The following is a 16,404-nucleotide window of genomic DNA, read 5'->3' on the forward strand; positions in this document are numbered from 1 at the left end:
TACACCATTAGTAACCAGCAGCACCCATAAAATACTGATACAGCCCAGTTGCATACAGTGACCCCAGGATCCAAAGCAGGAGCGGAGAGAGATAGAAAGTATGCAGGGAAAGCAAAAGAGGGGGAAGGCAGGGTTATGGGGCGGCAAGACCTAGAATGAAAGGTGCAGAGGCAGGGGGTGCAGGAACAGAACGGAGAGGTAGAGAGATAGAAAGGGAGCCACAGAGAATGTGCATTATGGTAGTTGAAAGGCAGGTGCCTGAATCCAGGAAGCAAACAAGAAGCTGTTCAACTTCATAGTTATGTTATTCAGTTTTTCAATAACCCTAACTGGCCCATTGCCTGGGTGATTGGTGATTAATAACAAAGTAAGTTAATATGATAGCTAGATTCCCTAGAGTGTCTCCCTTAAGGAGCACTGAAAGCGATTCCTTTGCATTTGGTTGTCAAGTTGGAGACAGCTCTGAGTCGCAAGACAAATAATCACATCAGCGCTGCACCGAACAGTGCGACTGGAACAGTATTTTTATTATTTAAACCACATCTGTTCCAAATTCGGCAGAGGAGCACTTCTGCATATTATCCTGGAACAATGTGCCTGTGACTGAGATGCAGCCAAGCAGACTCTATCCTGCAAAGAACGGTAGCCTGCTCTCCACCAGATCAGCTTCCTGATGCATCATACACAGGTTTTTTTTTGGGGAGGGGGGCGGGGGGGGTTGGGTTTGGGTTGTGGAAAGGGATCTGGCAAGGGTACTCCCACTATGCTCTCGATAGTGTACGTAGTTTTAGGTAAGAGTAAAAGTACAAATATAATCAATTACACTGTAACATTCTAATGTTTGAACTGTTTATAATTTCCACCATTCTTGTAATGCTGGTTACAATGCTTTGTTTCATCCAACTAATAATTGCAGCTCATGCTTTTTACACAAGAAAATAATTGTTTCAATAAGTGTTTGAAAAGCCAATTCGTATCATTCATGTGTTTCCCTTGGGCATGCCGGAGTAACAACAAAAGGGTAGATCTGTTTCCCCAATTTCCTTGGTGAATTAAAGTTGTCATGTTCTGAGGTTCCAGATACCATATGGTACCCTGGAAGGTTAGGAGCACGTATGACGCACAGTGAGCGAGCTAGGAATTAGGCCAACATACTCAAATGATATATGTGGAGTGAGTCCACCATATTCCGACGGTTATGTTGTTCAGATAAACAGTCCTACTTTATTCATAGAAATCGCATGACACCAGTTCTCTAGATAAGGAATTAATGCAGTTCACCTGCCACAGGCATTTCTTAAATAGTTGGGTTCTGTGGTGTTAGGGTTACGGCAGCAAATTAATGATACAACAGGCTTATATTTGGCATTTTTCTGCTTCTCACATGTAATTACACAGTTTGAATTTTTGACAAAGCTTAGTAAGATGTTTGTTTTCTAAACAAAGATTTATTGATTTTAAAAAGCAGCACTTTAAAATGTATAATATGTAGCATGCACATACATCATATGATGTTTAAACATTCACTGTCAGGAACACCAAAAGTAAATAATTGTGAATTATAAACAAAGTCACCATTGTAAGTCGAAATGTTTATATGTCAACAAAAGGTCCTGTGATCAATGACTTGCTGTGTGTCAGGTAAAACATATTAGGCACAGAAAAGCAAACAAATACCAAGCATTTGCAATGCAATAGGTCTCGCATTAGGAAAGTGTGAGCTATTGGTATTGTAAATGACACTTTTTTTATTATGTGTTGGCTTTGAAAATATATAAATTAATAGCATTGTTATTCACAAAGCCAATCGTTTACACTTTCCTAATGCGAGTCCACTCATATTGGCTATGGCAATGCTTGTTGGTAGCAAGCAAGGACAGTGCTGTTGTGGTGCTGAGTGACGATGGGGTTGTGTTGAGTGATGTGGTGGTGCCCCTTAGTGATGTGGTGATGTTCCTGAGTGGTGTGGTGGTGTTCCTGAGTGATGTGGTGGTGTTCCCGAGTGATGTGGTGGTGTTCTTGAGTGATGTGGTAGTGTCCCAGAGTGATGTGATGGTGTCCCCGAGTGATGTAGGTACAGACACATGGGTTGGCTACACATAAGATAACACACACACACGCATCACCAGGCATGCTACACTACTAAGCTATATGCACATTTAACAGAGAAAAAGAAGCAGCTCGACTTAGGTGGTGCAGCCTTCCTAGCCTTGAGCAGAGAGCCACATTGGACGATAAAACCGGAACTAGGTTAAAGTGTCCCCAAGCAGCAGAGAGTCACAACTGCATGAAGAAAGACAGGGGCGGAGTCATAAACATGTTAGAGGACCTATAAAATATATGCATGCAGCGCACACTAAAAGACTAATATGTTAGAGGACATTTGAAATATATGCATACAGCCCACGCTAGAACACGAATGCTCTAGGCGCTTTAGTGTGTTGAGAACAGGTGAAAGGTACAACAAGGGAATCCCCAAAAGCTCTGGTAACATTGTGAGTGTAGGGGTGTTATACTGCCCTTAGTGCAGTGGCTTTGAGGGATGATATCATCGGGTTTTATTAAGGGATTATTTACAGACGACTCCTCTTGAAACGAACTCGTTCCGAGTTACAGGAGGATAGCATAACCTCACAGCGATCACACAGTGAGCCAATAGAAAGCCCAAGATTGTAACTGAACATGGGGCAAACACTAACGTTTTAACTGCCAAGGAAACAAATTCAGAAGTGGGATTAAAGGCACATGATGGTGATACATTCATTGGTTAAGCACAGAGGTATTTCACCAGTACATAGTATGTGTTAGGAAGTATTTACATAAAAAAACCAATTGTTATGGATGTTTTGTTAAACAACATATTTCTTTGCAAAATGTTTGTAATCGACACACACACATCACTCAAATAATTAAATCAAAGGAAAACAATATGTTTAAAGAAATTTCAGAGGCATAAGGGCAATTTCACTGCAGAACAAAGCGGGGTGGAGTCAGTATTCAGAACATATAACTGTACTACTGCTCCGGAATGGTGGAATCGCTGCTGCTCATGTGGTGGAATCACTGATCTGGAGTCCGTCCAGCTTTTTGTCCCGTTCCCTTCTTCAGCAGTTTTACAATGCCCTATGCGTGCCCGTGCCGGGTAGCAGAGGGCATCTAAATACCGCGCCTACTTGCCTCTGGCAGCTGCATCAAACAATTTATGTCCTCTTCCTGCCTCTCTTAAGGGGCTGGGGGCTGCTTGCTGGTGGGAAGCAGGTGCGCCAGATGCGTGCTGGGGCAATACAGGAAAAACAAGTTTAAGCTATTGGCATTGTAAATAACAATGCGTTTTATAGATGTTTCAAAAACCAAAAGATAAATAAAAGGCATTGTCATTTACAATGCCAATAGCTGAAACTCGGGTACATGTGAGACCTCTTGCATTGCAAATGCTTGTTCAGGCCGTGAGCACTGGTTGGAAGAATAGATGAAGGAATATTTGCGGAGTTAGTGATCATTAAAAGTGTCAAATATCCGTAAGACAGCTCGTGTTCGAGCTTGTACATTAGCCCATGTCTATTAAAACTGCCAGAAAAGATCCAATTAATGGTTTTCAATGTCACGGGTTCACCAATTACACTATAGGGGGCGATCTAAGGAAGGCCTCGCAATCTTGAGCACAGCATAATTAGCTGCATCAAAGGAGTCTCCACTTTTGCACAGAAAGTGACTACCTCATGTCAATATACTCCTAGTATCAGAAGTGTGTGCCCTTATTGAAGATAATTCAATTAATCGCTGGCATGCATCCTAATGTCCAAGCGTGAACACGTGTTATTTTCGGATGTTTATACAGAGCATAAGCCCAGAGTGCAACTTTCTTCAAATAATTAATGACTGATTCAATGGCCAGCGCGCGGCAGGTTCTGGGCGGCTTTCTTCAGTTCTGTTTGAAGGACATTCATCTTTGGTTTAGGACGGAAATCCTCAAAGCTTATGGCCTCCCTTGTTGTTCGAGGGATCCTTTAAGTGACTTTGTGATGTGACCTTGTCCTAGCCTCAGCTCCACCCACTTTTACATTCAAGGGTGAGACAGAGCCTTATTCTGGAAAAGAAGTCCCGTCCTAGCTCAAAGGGCGGTAGCAGGGAACTGAACCAATGACGTCACCTCTCAAGAATTCTAATGCAGAAGAACAGTAGCTTCTAAAGGGTGTCGCAAGCACCCTGCATCCAGTGAAGGAGATGACGCCATTAATTGTACGCCTGCCTGTAGATTCTGTGGCGACGTAGTCTACCTTCCTGCCTAGACCATTGCTCTCTCATGTGTGTCATCACTTTCTCATGGTAACAACTGAACATATAGATTGTGTGCTCGCCTGACCTATGTTCACTCTATGTAAGGACCTTTTTGACCCTTATTCTTGGTTTGATTTTCCTGTGTCTACCACGTTGGTCTTTTCTGCAGCACTATGATGCCTGAGTCCGCCCTTGTCAAAACATCGTAAATAAATAGGTAGTCGGCCTGCATCCCCATGTCCTTTGATGGGTCAGAAAAGATAGGCTGGAATGAACGGACAGGTGAACTATCGCTGCTGAGCAGTGTGGCCTCCGTGTGCAGTTACTGAGTACCTGCATAAGGTAATCCACAAGAACTGAATGACTCAATCAGGTACCTAACTCTAGCTCCACGCTCTCTCTGCTGTAAGCGCTCTGGTTGGCTCAGAGTGGGGTGTATCTATATTGTTGTATTCTTTTATCAGTGTGTGTGAGCATGAGGCACAAAGGTAAAGAATACCCTAGACAGCCATTCAATCAGAGATGCGAATGCCATAAACCGTACTATCCCAATGACCATAACATTCTTATAACTTATTTTAATTGTATCCATGACCCCCAGGTCAGTCTCTTAACGGGCCCTGGTTTCCTATCTGTGAGACATTAGGCCCACAGTCACAGCTGTGAGCCCCACGTGGGCCAGTGTTCAGTTAGCATTTACCTGTCCTGGTGCAGATGGGCCTTGGCGTGTGGCCTCTCTGGATGTGCTGCAGGTACGTGAGCCGCCATCTCCCTTGGCACTGCCGGTGCAGCTGCAAATCCTGTTAATGTTCAGGCTCTAAACTTTCCGCCCAAACGGGAATGCAGTTCCCCTCACAGTTCACTGGTGAGTCGTCTACTGGGGCAAAAACAAGTCACGCAGACACCCCCCCCTCTGTCCGATCACTGCTCAGGCCTCCTCTCCACCACAGAGAGCCTGATGTCACTTAAGTCCTGGAGAACTGCAGCCAATCCCGGCGCAGCCCTCGGATGACGCGGCGGGAATGGCTGAAACTGAGCCAACCACAGCGCGGCACGGAGGTGACGTAGGTGGAGCAGGCAACGGCGTCCTGAGGTTCCCGGGCTGCTGGCGGTGCTTCTAATGGCAATGTTGAAGAACTCTCACACGGCGGTGAGGTTGAGGGGTAAGTTCACACACCATAAGAACCTCGGGCCAGGAGCGGTGATCTTATTACGTACAGCGCTTTCCCTGCAGCGCTTCCCAGTTCTAAATACGCAGAGAGGGGGGTGGTGGGTGTGTGTGTGTGTGTGTGCGCATGTGTGTGTGTGCGTGTGCGTGTGTGCGTGCGTGTGCGTGTGTGCGTGCGTGTGGGTGTATGTGTCTGCGTGGGTGTATGTGTCTGCGTGGGTGTATGTGTCTGCGTGGGTGTATGTGTCTGCGTGGGTGTATGTGTCTGCGTGGGTGTATGTGTCTGCGTGGGTGTATGTGTCTGCGTGGGTGTATGTGTCTGCGTGGGTGTATGTGTCTGCGTGGGTGTATGTGTCTGCGTGGGTGTATGTGTCTGCGTGGGTGTATGTGTCTGCGTGGGTGTATGTGTCTGCGTGGGTGTATGTGTCTGCGTGGGTGTATGTGTCTGCGTGGGTGTATGTGTCTGCGTGGGTGTATGTGTCTGCGTGGGTGTATGTGTCTGCGTGGGTGTATGTGTCTGCGTGGGTGTATGTGTGTAAGCGCGCATGCGTGAGTGTGGCTGTGTGTGATTGAGAGAGGTGTGCATGGGAGGCAGGGGATGTGCACAGCGCCGTGCGCGCCCTCGAGGGCAAATCTGAGACAGCAGAGGCGCGTGGCCGAACGCTGTCTCAGATTCCCCCGAAAGCGATAATAATAGGTCTTTCGCTGACCCTCGACCTAAAAAGGTAGCAAGACCCCATAACAAAAGCGATCTAGATCTTTAACAGTGCACACAACTGGGTCCTTGAGAACTGATGTCTATTTCTTTGTCAACAGTAGGAAATCGTCAACACTCAGGAGTCAAAATATCGCTCCCTCCTATGTTCTGCGATACTGAAAGGGAAGTCTGTCTTCACCACTTGATACTGAATCCAGTGTTCATTTTTTCCACTGCATGGTACTGTGTGTGCAACACGGTCTCAGCATTCCCATCAAGCCAACGTTCATAAATCTCTGAAACACTGGAATTTTTATCCGGATCATCAGTTCTTAAAGAGTGGTACAACTTCTCAACTCTTTGCAACAAATCCTTGTTTGCAGCTCCTTCAGCTCTGATCTGCCCACCACCATTTAGACAACCTGTTCAAGAGAAGAAAATCATGTTTTTGAGAGTGATGTACAAATGACCACCTCATACCTTAAATGTAAGTGATTTAGTAATTCGCCCATCTATACTACTATAATAAAGGAAGAACTTTCAGCCTTTGAGGCGGGTAAACTCGGGAACCACAGCGCCAATCCACACACCCGATACACCGTTGGAATCGTCAGGGTGTGTAGATGGTTATAGGCTATATAATTTTTTTTTTTAAACGTTATTTAAAAAATTTACAGTAAAAAAAAAAAAAGTAGTCCCTCTGAAGTAGCGCCGGCCGCGACGTGCGTGCTCACGTCAGGAGCGCGGGGAGGAGCGGCGTCCAAGAGCGCAACGAGGAGCGGCGGACATGGAGCGGGGGAGGAGCGGTGACATGAGGAGCAGCGGACAGGCTAGCGGCGGTGCAAGCAGCGGACAGGCTGGAGGAGCGGCGGCTGAGGTAAGCGAGCGGCAGACATGGCGCGGGGGAGGAGCGGTGACGTGAGGAGCAGCGGACAGGCCAGCAGCGGTGCGAGCAGCGGACAGGCGGGAGGCGCGGCGGCTGAGGTAAGGAGACCCATGTCTGGGCAGGAGGGGGTCGGGGAAGGCAGGGGACGGGCAGGAGGGGGCCCAGGCTGCTGGACAATGTTGGGGCGGGCGAGGGTCGGGGAAGCCTGGTGCTCCCGGACAAGGTCGGGACGGGCTGCTAGTAAATTATAAAAAGGTCTCAGACGTCTTATTGATCAGAAAATACAAAACAATTGATATTTAAGAGCGATGAACAGTACAGATTGAACAGTGCTGCTTCGGAAAAGATAGCTATGATTAATCTAGATGTCTTACACCTCTTTATAAGGCAACAGTTCTGATATATTGCACAGGACAACTGGGTTATGACTTTCTGTTCATGTACAAAAGAGGTAACGAGTAAAGGCAAAGGTCTACCCATGCTTTTTTCAGTACCTGAGGGGCAAGCCATGACTTCCACATAGTGATATGTGGATTTTCCTCGCTTTAGCTTCTGCACCAAATTCTGAATGTTTCGAAAGCCGTATGCCAAAGCAAACTGCAATAAAATTTTACCATCCTTCTCCAGGGTTACTTCCTGAAAATCCTTATTCCTGAACCAAAAAATAAAAGACAGAATGTACAATGTTGTCAGTTAAGATCACCTTTATGAAGGACAAGTATCACAATATGTTGTAAAATGCTGCCCCAACATGTATTTATGAAAATGCAAAAGATATGACACTTAAACCCCATCAAAAGTGGTTAGGCACTCCCAATACATCTCAGCCCACCAACAGAACAGAGTAGTCCAAAAACGACACACAGAAAAAGCATCAAATGAGCAGCAATGGGTGTGAAGGTAGGGTACAGGTGCTCTTTTGGCCACTATATGGCTCTGAGGTAACAGCTGGATGACTTCTAGGTGTACTGAATAGTAGTATATTCACAGCATCTGCCTACAACCTTATTCCCAGGGTAAGCCAGTTCACTCAGCTAACCATTCTGACCAGTTCAATCAGTCAACCTTTCAGATGTTTCCAGCAGACTAGTACATCTATCAGACACTGGTAACTACGAACTGGAGTCACTCCCTTCAACCAAGCGACCAACAAGAGAATGCTGGTCCCCTTTCACATGCACAGACATACCCTCTCCTGCTGTCAGTAAGACCGGATGTAAAGAGGAAAGGACAAGGCAAGGAGAACTAATCTAGAGGTACGAGGCAACTAGTGAGAGCAAAAAAAAAAAAGCTGCAGAAAGAAGCTTGACAGAATCAATCATAAGAGGAGTAAAAACATGAAATACATGGAAGCTTAATGTACTCATGGGGCCAATGACTGCACTCCTGGATGACATTCACCCTCATTGGGGAAGAAACTATATGTCCAATTCAGACATGGGACACTCCCAGTTAGGGCAGCGACAAACAAGTGGTCTATAGCTTCTCACGTTTCTAGCAAATAAATTACAAAACAATTATCTGTTACACCCGTGCTACCACAGACACTGCACCCTACAGAGAATTTCTAATATTACTATGTGAAGGGACTGATCTTATTCTTTTATCTGTTCTGTTTTAAATTGTATAGGATTCTTTCCTGGTTTTAATCTTGTATTTAATATGTGCTTTTATGGTTTTTAGCCGATAATAAAGCTTTTTGACTGACTGGCAATCCTTTCACTTGCCCCAACGTAAAGGTCCAAAACAGAAACAAGGTGGTCTACTAGAAATAGGGAAAAGGTGACCAAAAGGGAAGGGCAAAATCGACTCTGCTTATTTTTACGAAACAGGGCAATAACCATCTGGAGTCCACAAGATAGGATTGCCGCTGCCCTCCTGCAAAAATCAGACCAAAGCTATATGCAGCTAAGGTATGATGAATGGCCAAGATCCTGTCTGGAGTAGTTAACACCACTCTAATTGGTGTGAGCGACCTCATTCTAATGACTCGTCACTAACAGGACCGGAAGGTGACCACTCATCTACCGAAGTGTTGAGCTGGAACAGCAGAGAAAGGAAGGGGTTGAGACAGTACTGGTCATGAACAGGAACTGTAGGACGATAGAGAAGTTTGTATACATCCAAACTAAGTGCTATTATGTGTGTTTGCCAGTAATTTTCCGCAAATATTTTTTACAGGGAAGGGTTATTTGTCTTTGCTTTAATTTAAGCTCACTCTTCAGTAAATAATATTGTACATAACCCAGTATCTTCTATTTTCAAAAAGACTCGAAACAAAAATCAAGTAAAGAAATTGAAAGAAAAGGGTGAAAAGGTCTCAAAGTAAGTTCTAGTGGACAACTAAACTGTGAAATTTCTTCATAAACAAGGGTATTTCCTCTCCTCAGAAGTACCTTTTTTTCTGTCATCGGAGTTTCTTTCTTTATAACAAATGATAGCAAGTCATTCTCTGGTCAACCCCCAGGCTGAGTTCAAGGCTTTCACTCAAACTTGGTTGAAGACGTCCAGTGGGAACAAACCATACAAACGGTCAAAAGAAGCAGGTGCATGCATTCATGTTTTTCCTATGAAACTGATTATCTGCAGAAGAAGGAGTAGTTTCTGTCCTGTAACTCCAGTTCTGTAGTAGGGGTATCTCTGTTATAGTCATAATCTAGTGAATAGTCCCGCCCATGTGCGTGGACCCCGGCAATCAAAAATAATCTCTTAAGTTGTCAAATCATGCAGAAACTGCAAAGACACTTAAGAGAAAATTTAAAGACAAATAATGCAGCATATATCCACAGGCTACACTGTCCAGTACTTCAACTAGAAATTCCACCTAACAACACCACATACAACACAGCCTGCCCAGTTTCTACCATAGAGAAACTTGCCTCCACCAGTAAAAGACTCTGGAATGATAGAGGGGAAGGCATGGACAGACAAGCCCCATAGGCTGCCATTATGTGGCTTAAATAGGATACTGTGCCTTTAAGAGAACTTTCCAGAACTTTCTCCCAGTATCCCAGAATGCATAGCAGTAGCCCCCCCCCCCCCCCTCCTTTCAGTTCTTTTTGAAGGCGTAGCACGCCAGACCTGTAGCATTCCTTACACGAATAATTATCTCCACCGGGGAGGAGGGCGGGCGCTTTTGACTATAACAGAGATACCCCTACTACAGAACTGGAGTTACAGGACAAACTACTCCTTCTGTAGTAGGGGATCTCTGTGTATAGTCATAATCTAGTGAATAGAATGGCAAGCCCATCCCCACACCAAAGCGGCGGTGGAGAAAAGAAATTACACCACTATTGTGCGAACAAATTCCGCAGTGAAGCCTGTCCAACCTGAGCATCTGCCCTGGCATCAGTGTCCAGACAGTAATGCTTAGCAAATGTATGAACCGACTTCCAAGTGGCTGCCTTGCAGATTTCAGCAATCGGCACGTTACGGAGCAAGGCTGTCGTGGCAGCCTTGCCCCTGGTGGAATGAGCCTTAGGCTTACCTCCTAAGGTCTTATTAGCTTTTTGGTAACACAATTGTATGCAGGACACAATCCACCTAGAAATGGACTGCTTAGAGGTAGCAAGACCCGTCCTGACTGATCCATAATTGATAAACAACTGGACAGACCTACGAATATCTTTGGTTTTATCCAGATAAAATTTCAACACCCTGCTAACATCCTGGGAATGGAGAGACCTTTCCGCTGGAGATGAAGGATTCTGAAAAAACGTAGGCAAAGTTATGGTCTGGTTGACATGAAAATCAGAAATGACCTTGGGAAGAAATTTAGGGTGAGTACGCATAACAACCGTAGCAGCATGAAATACAGTATAAGGTTCTTGGCAACACAACGCCTGAATTTCGCTCACCCTGCGGGCCGATGTAATGGCCACGAGGAACGCCGCCTTCCAGGACAGGTGCTGCAACGAAGCCTTGATGAATAGGTTCAAAAGGCTCCTTCATCAACCTGGACAGCACCACATTCAGTTCCCATGAAGGCGAAGGAAGCCTGACAGGAGGGAATACTTTCTTCAAGCCTTCCAGAAAATCTTTGATCACAGGGATCTGGAAGAAGGAAGTCTGTGAAGGGCATTTCCTGTAGGCAGTCAATGTAGCGAGAGGAACCTTAATGGAATGAACATTAAGGCCAAACTGCGCCAAATGTAGAAGGTAAGGAAGGATGACATCTTCCTTGCATGTAGTCGGGTCATGGTTCTTAGACTGGCAACAGATACAGAACCTCTTCCACTTGTAAGCATAGGAAGTCCGAGTGGAAGGTCTCTTAGACTCCTTCAGTATGTCCATGCAATCTTCGGGCAGATTCAGATGGCCATATTGCACTATCTCAGGAGCCATGCCGCCAAACTCAAAGACGAGAGGTTGGGGTGCAACATCTGTCCCCCAAACTTCGTGAGAAGGTCCGGCCTGCACGGCAGCCGAATTTGAGGAAGGAGAGACCGGTGAAGCAGGTCCGTGAACCACCACTGTCTGGGCCATTCCGGGGCAATGAGGATCATCCGAGTCCTGGACCGGGCCAGCTTGATGAGCACCGCCGGAATCAGGGGAATGGGTGGAAAAGCGTACAGAAAGTTGTTCGACTAGTCGATCCATAACGCATTCCCCAGCGTCCCCTGCTGGTAGTACCTGGAGGCGAAGTCTCGGCATTTGCTGTTTTCGGTGGTGGCGAACAGATCTACGTCTGGAGTTCCCCACCTTGCGAAGACTTCCCCTAGTACTTCGTCGTTTATGACCCATTCGTGGGTTTTCCTGAATCAGTCTTCTCAGTGCGTCTGCCTGAACATTCTGCACACCTGGCAGACGGGTAGCCGTTATCGTCAGTCCTCTGGCCAGAAGCCAGTGCCAGATCGTCTGCGCCTCCTGTGACAGAGTGCGCAATCTCGAGCCCCCCTGCTTGTTGAGGTAATACATTGTGGTGGTATTGTCAGTCTGCACAAGCAGAGAGCTGGTCTGAAAGGACGGAAGAAAGGCCTTCAGTGCCAAGTGAACAACTCTGAGTTCCAGGAAATTGATGTGATACGCGGCCTCCATCGGGGACCACGTTCCTTGAATCTGTAGGTTTTCGGAGTGCGCTCCCCACCCCTGGAGAGAAGCATTCGTCACGACAGTCTGCGTGGGAATGTCCTTGTGGAAGGGAACCCCCTGAGGAGATTCTCCGCTGAACACCACCACTTCAGAGACTGAAGAGCATGCAGAGACAGTCGTATCTTGTCGTCCCAAGATCCTTTCCTCTGATCCCACTGGTCTTCCAAGCACTCCTGCAGCGGTCTCATGTGCAGCTGTGCGTGTGGCATCAGGAAGATACAAGAGGCCATTGATCCCAGTAGAGAAGACACCGTCCTCACTGTTGTAGATGGAGTGGTCATAAGAGCCTGAGCCTTCCGAAGGAGTGATAATCGTCGCTCTTCCGAAGGAGACACGCTTGCTGACAGCGTATTGATGGAGGCTCCCAAGTACTGTATGCATTGGACAGGAGTCGGGACAGACTTTGACATGTTGATGTGCAACCCCAGCTTGTTCAAGAGAACGCACGTCTTCTGGAAGTGTTCTCGCGCTTCCGAGAAGGAGGATGCCTTGATCAACCAATCGTCCAGGTACGGGTAGACAAACACCTTGTTCTTCCGTAGGTGTGCTGCTACCACCGCCATGCACTCTGAGAATGTTCTCGGCGCAGACGTTAGTCCGAATGGGAGTACTGTGTATTGATAATGATTGGCGCCGACTTGGAACCGCAGGAACTTCCTAAGTTTGTGTGCAATGGGCACATGGAAGTACGCATCCTGTAGGTCTATAGCGCATAGCCAGTCTCCCCGTTGCAACTGAGGATAAATCTGATGCAACGACAGCATGCAAAACTTTTCCCTGCGAATCCATCTGTTTGCCTGTCGCAAGTCCAGAATGGGCCTGTTTCGTTCTTGTCCTTCTTGCGAACCAGGAAGAACTGGGAGTACAGACCTCTTCCTCTCTGAGACAGAGGTACGTCTTACATCGCCCTTTTCCTTAATAGGATATCTGCCTCCGCCTGAAGCTCGCGCAGCTGAAACTGCGAGCTGATCGGTGGAATTGCCGGAGGCGGGCTGGTGAACCGAAGACTGTATCCATTGCAAACAATATTCAGCACCCACTCTTCCTGAGTAATTTTTCTCCACTCTGCCAGAAAAAATTGAATGCTTCCCCCTACCGGAGTGGGTAACAGATCCGGGGAAGTAAGTGATCAGGGCCTAGACCCGGCCGGGCCTTTGGTCGCTGGAGCCGACTGTTGGCCTCCTCTGCCCTTCGGGCGTTTCTGGAACAGCTTACAGAACGGTTGATGTTGCTGCGACCGTCCCGAAGTTTGGCCACGTCCTCTGCCCTGCCCACCGAAAAGCCGTTGGAATGGACGGTACGATTTCTTCGCTTCTTTGGGCTTCTCTAGGCCCACAGCCGTGAGCGTTTCGGCCTCCGCCTTCATGCGGGCCATTTCGTCATCCGCATGTTTCCCAAAAAGGGTCTCGCCAAAGAATGGAAGGTTGGCTACCCTTTGCTGTGCGTCCGGTTTTAGTGACGTAAGGCGGAGCCAAGCGTGACGTCGCTGGTTAACCCCATGGCAAAAACCATGTGCCGCTAATAGGGTTGAATCTGCTGCAGCGTTGATAATCTGATTCGCTACCAGCATCCCCTCGTTTAGCACTTCCTGGAAGTCTTCCCGCTTATCGCAAGGCAAGTGTTCCGCAAACTGCTGGAGGGAGTCCCAGAGGGCGCGGTCGTAGCGTCCCAACAAAGCCGTGGCACTCGCAGCCTTCATAGAGGTCGCCGATGTTCCACATACTTTCCTTCCAGCTGAATCCATCCATCTAGACTCTTCATCCGGGGGAACCGTGGATGGCGGGGTGGTGGCATGTTGTTTGCGGGCCGCCGTCACAATCACAGAATCCGGAGGAGGTTCCGCTCTTAGAAAGGCCGGGTCCGAATCAGGGGGCCCGGTATTTTTTCAGTAATCTCGATGGGGCCGCCTTAGTCACCGCAGGGGTGAGGAAAAGGTCCATGGCCGGTTCCTCCAGGCCCGGCACCAGAGGTAGCAGTGGACGAGACAGGTGTTTCTGGTGCAGGGTCTCAAAAATGACTGCTGTCTTAGGGGCGGGCACGTCAAAGATATGCCCAATTTGGCCGCGCCTCTCAAAAGGACATCATGTAACGCTACCAGGTCATCAATCAGCGACACCCTCATGTCCGGTGATCCCGACAAGGTCGGAGAGTAGTCCCTGGTCCCAGAGGACCTCGTGCGAGAGCGAGATCTGTGCCTCCTATGGCGGTGTCTCGACCGTGTGGATGACCTGTGGCGCGATCACTCCTTCCTCCTAGAGCGAGAGCGTGATCTCCCGGCCCGTGGACGCTCCGCAGGTTTCCTTGGGGGAGTCTTCCTCGGTTCCTTCTGGGGCCTAGGTCAAGGGGTCCCCTTAGGAGGTGTAGGCAGAGGAGGCAGCGACGTCGACCTCGGCGGAGGGACTGGGGGTATCACCGACCGAGGGGCAGGCCCATGCGGTGGAAGCGGCCGTCCTGGCGGAAGTGGAGGGTTGGTGGGAGGGTCCTCCTTAGGTACAGGGGGAGGGGGCGACTTAGGCCGAGTTGGTGTATACACCGAGTACACCGAGCCCGGTGACTCCTTCGGCGAAGGGGAATGAGACCCAACCCCTTCAGCAGGCGATCGCTTCCTCTTGCGTCCTCCACTAGTTCCAGCCTGACTTCTGGCGCCGGAACTCCTCTTGCGCCGTTTAGGAGAATTGGAGCGACTCCTAGACGCTGATCTCTTCCTTCTCAACGCAGAGCGCCGCTTTTCCGGCGTCGAACGTCGCCTCCGCGACGTCTACCTCCTCTTCCTCAACGCCGAACACCGCCTCCGCGACGTCGACCTCTTCTTTCGTGACGCCGAACGCCGCCTCTGCGACGTCGACCGTGCCATTCTCGACAATGAGCGTCGACGACTCCTTCAAGGTCCTCGATGTTGAGGATCCCCTCGACGCCGACCGTTGTCTCGACGGCGACTGGTGGTGTCGCCTCGACGGCGAGCGCCGATGCCTGTCGCTCCTTCTTCGACGTCGATGGCGACTATGACTATGAAGATGCCGTCGACGGTGGTTTCGACGGCGGCCTATCCAGGCCCTTCGACGTCGAATTCACGCCGTCTCGACCCCGAGCCCCGGGGAGATGGGGAACACACCGTCGTCATCCCTCTAGACGTCGAAGCAATCAACGCCGACGGAGACCGGGACCGTTTGCTGGTCTTCCTGCCTCTGGGGAGCCCCCCAGAGGCCTCAGCAGAGGCTGAGGGAACCTTCCCAGCCTGCCCAGACCCACCTGCAGCCTGGAGTCGTCTCTCTTCAAGGCCTTGAAGCCTAATCTTCAGCCTGTCCCTCAGGGTCCTTGCTGAAAGTTGCTGGCAGATGCCACAGTCTTCAGGGACATGTGTGTCAGGGAGACAGACTATGGAGACGTCGTGTGGATCACTCTTGGCCTTCTTCCTTCCACATGCTGGGCATTTGTCGAAGAGACCAGGCATTTTAGAGCCCTAAAAAGCCTGAACAAACATACAGGAGAGAAGAGAAGCACCAAGAAATAGAAACTCAAACACTTTTATCCAAAAAAGTGACAAAAATCCAATAAACCCTTGAAAAAAGGGAGAGCTCAATGCCAGGGTCCTGTTAGCAGGAGCCGGAAAAAAGAACTGAAAGTAAGAGGGACCTGCTATGCATTCTGGGATACTGGGAGAAAGTTCTGGGAAGTTCTCTTAAAGGCACAGTATCCTATTTAAGCCACATAATGGCAGCCTATGGGGCTTGTCTATCCATGCCTTCCTCTCTATCATTCCAGAGTCTTTTACTGGTGGAGGCAAGTTTCTCTATGGTAGAAACTGGGCAGGCTGTGTTGTATGTGGTGTTGTTAGGTGGAATTTCTAGTTGAAGTACTGGACAGTGTAGCCTGTGGATATAGGCTGCATTATTTGTCTTTAAATTTTCTCTTAGGTGTCTTTGCAGTTTCTGCATGATTTGACAATTTAAGAGATTATTTTTGATTGCCGGGGTCCACGCACATGGGGGAACTATTCACTAGATTATGACTATACACAGAGATCCCCTACCACAGAAACAAAATTATTGATATGGGATTATAGCTCGACAGGTATCCCCTCACACATTAAGTGTGCAATAAAACCTAAGCTTAAGTCATTTCTAAGGACCACATCTGCCTCATTAGCTAGAGCTTTAGATAGCACAAGTAGGTGAATGTGCTGCTTAGAGCACACCATATGTTATCTAGTAAGAACACGGTTACAGTGCAACTGTTTGTTCCAAAAGGCACTGCCCTGCATGATCTGCCAAGCCACATCAT

The 16,404-nt window shown here is 48.1% G+C and overlaps 1 protein-coding gene across 3 annotated transcripts in view; it reads right to left on the reverse strand.

Annotated features, from left to right (window-relative positions):
• Nucleotides 1-16,404, reverse strand: part of LOC147684688 (hydroxyacylglutathione hydrolase, mitochondrial) — a 699,222-nt gene that overhangs the window by 567,202 nt on the left and 115,616 nt on the right. For all 3 annotated transcript variants that reach the window (XM_086940518.1, XM_086940519.1, XM_086940520.1), the window contains exon 10: nt 7,524-7,681. In XM_086940518.1, the coding sequence (XP_086796644.1) occupies nt 7,524-7,681 (158 nt within the window). The remainder of the gene's footprint in view (nt 1-7,523; nt 7,682-16,404) is intronic.

Source organism: Lissotriton vulgaris, chromosome 10, assembly GCF_964263255.1.
Source record: "Lissotriton vulgaris chromosome 10, aLisVul1.2, whole genome shotgun sequence".
NCBI classification, from domain to species: Eukaryota; Metazoa; Chordata; class Amphibia; order Caudata; family Salamandridae; genus Lissotriton; species Lissotriton vulgaris.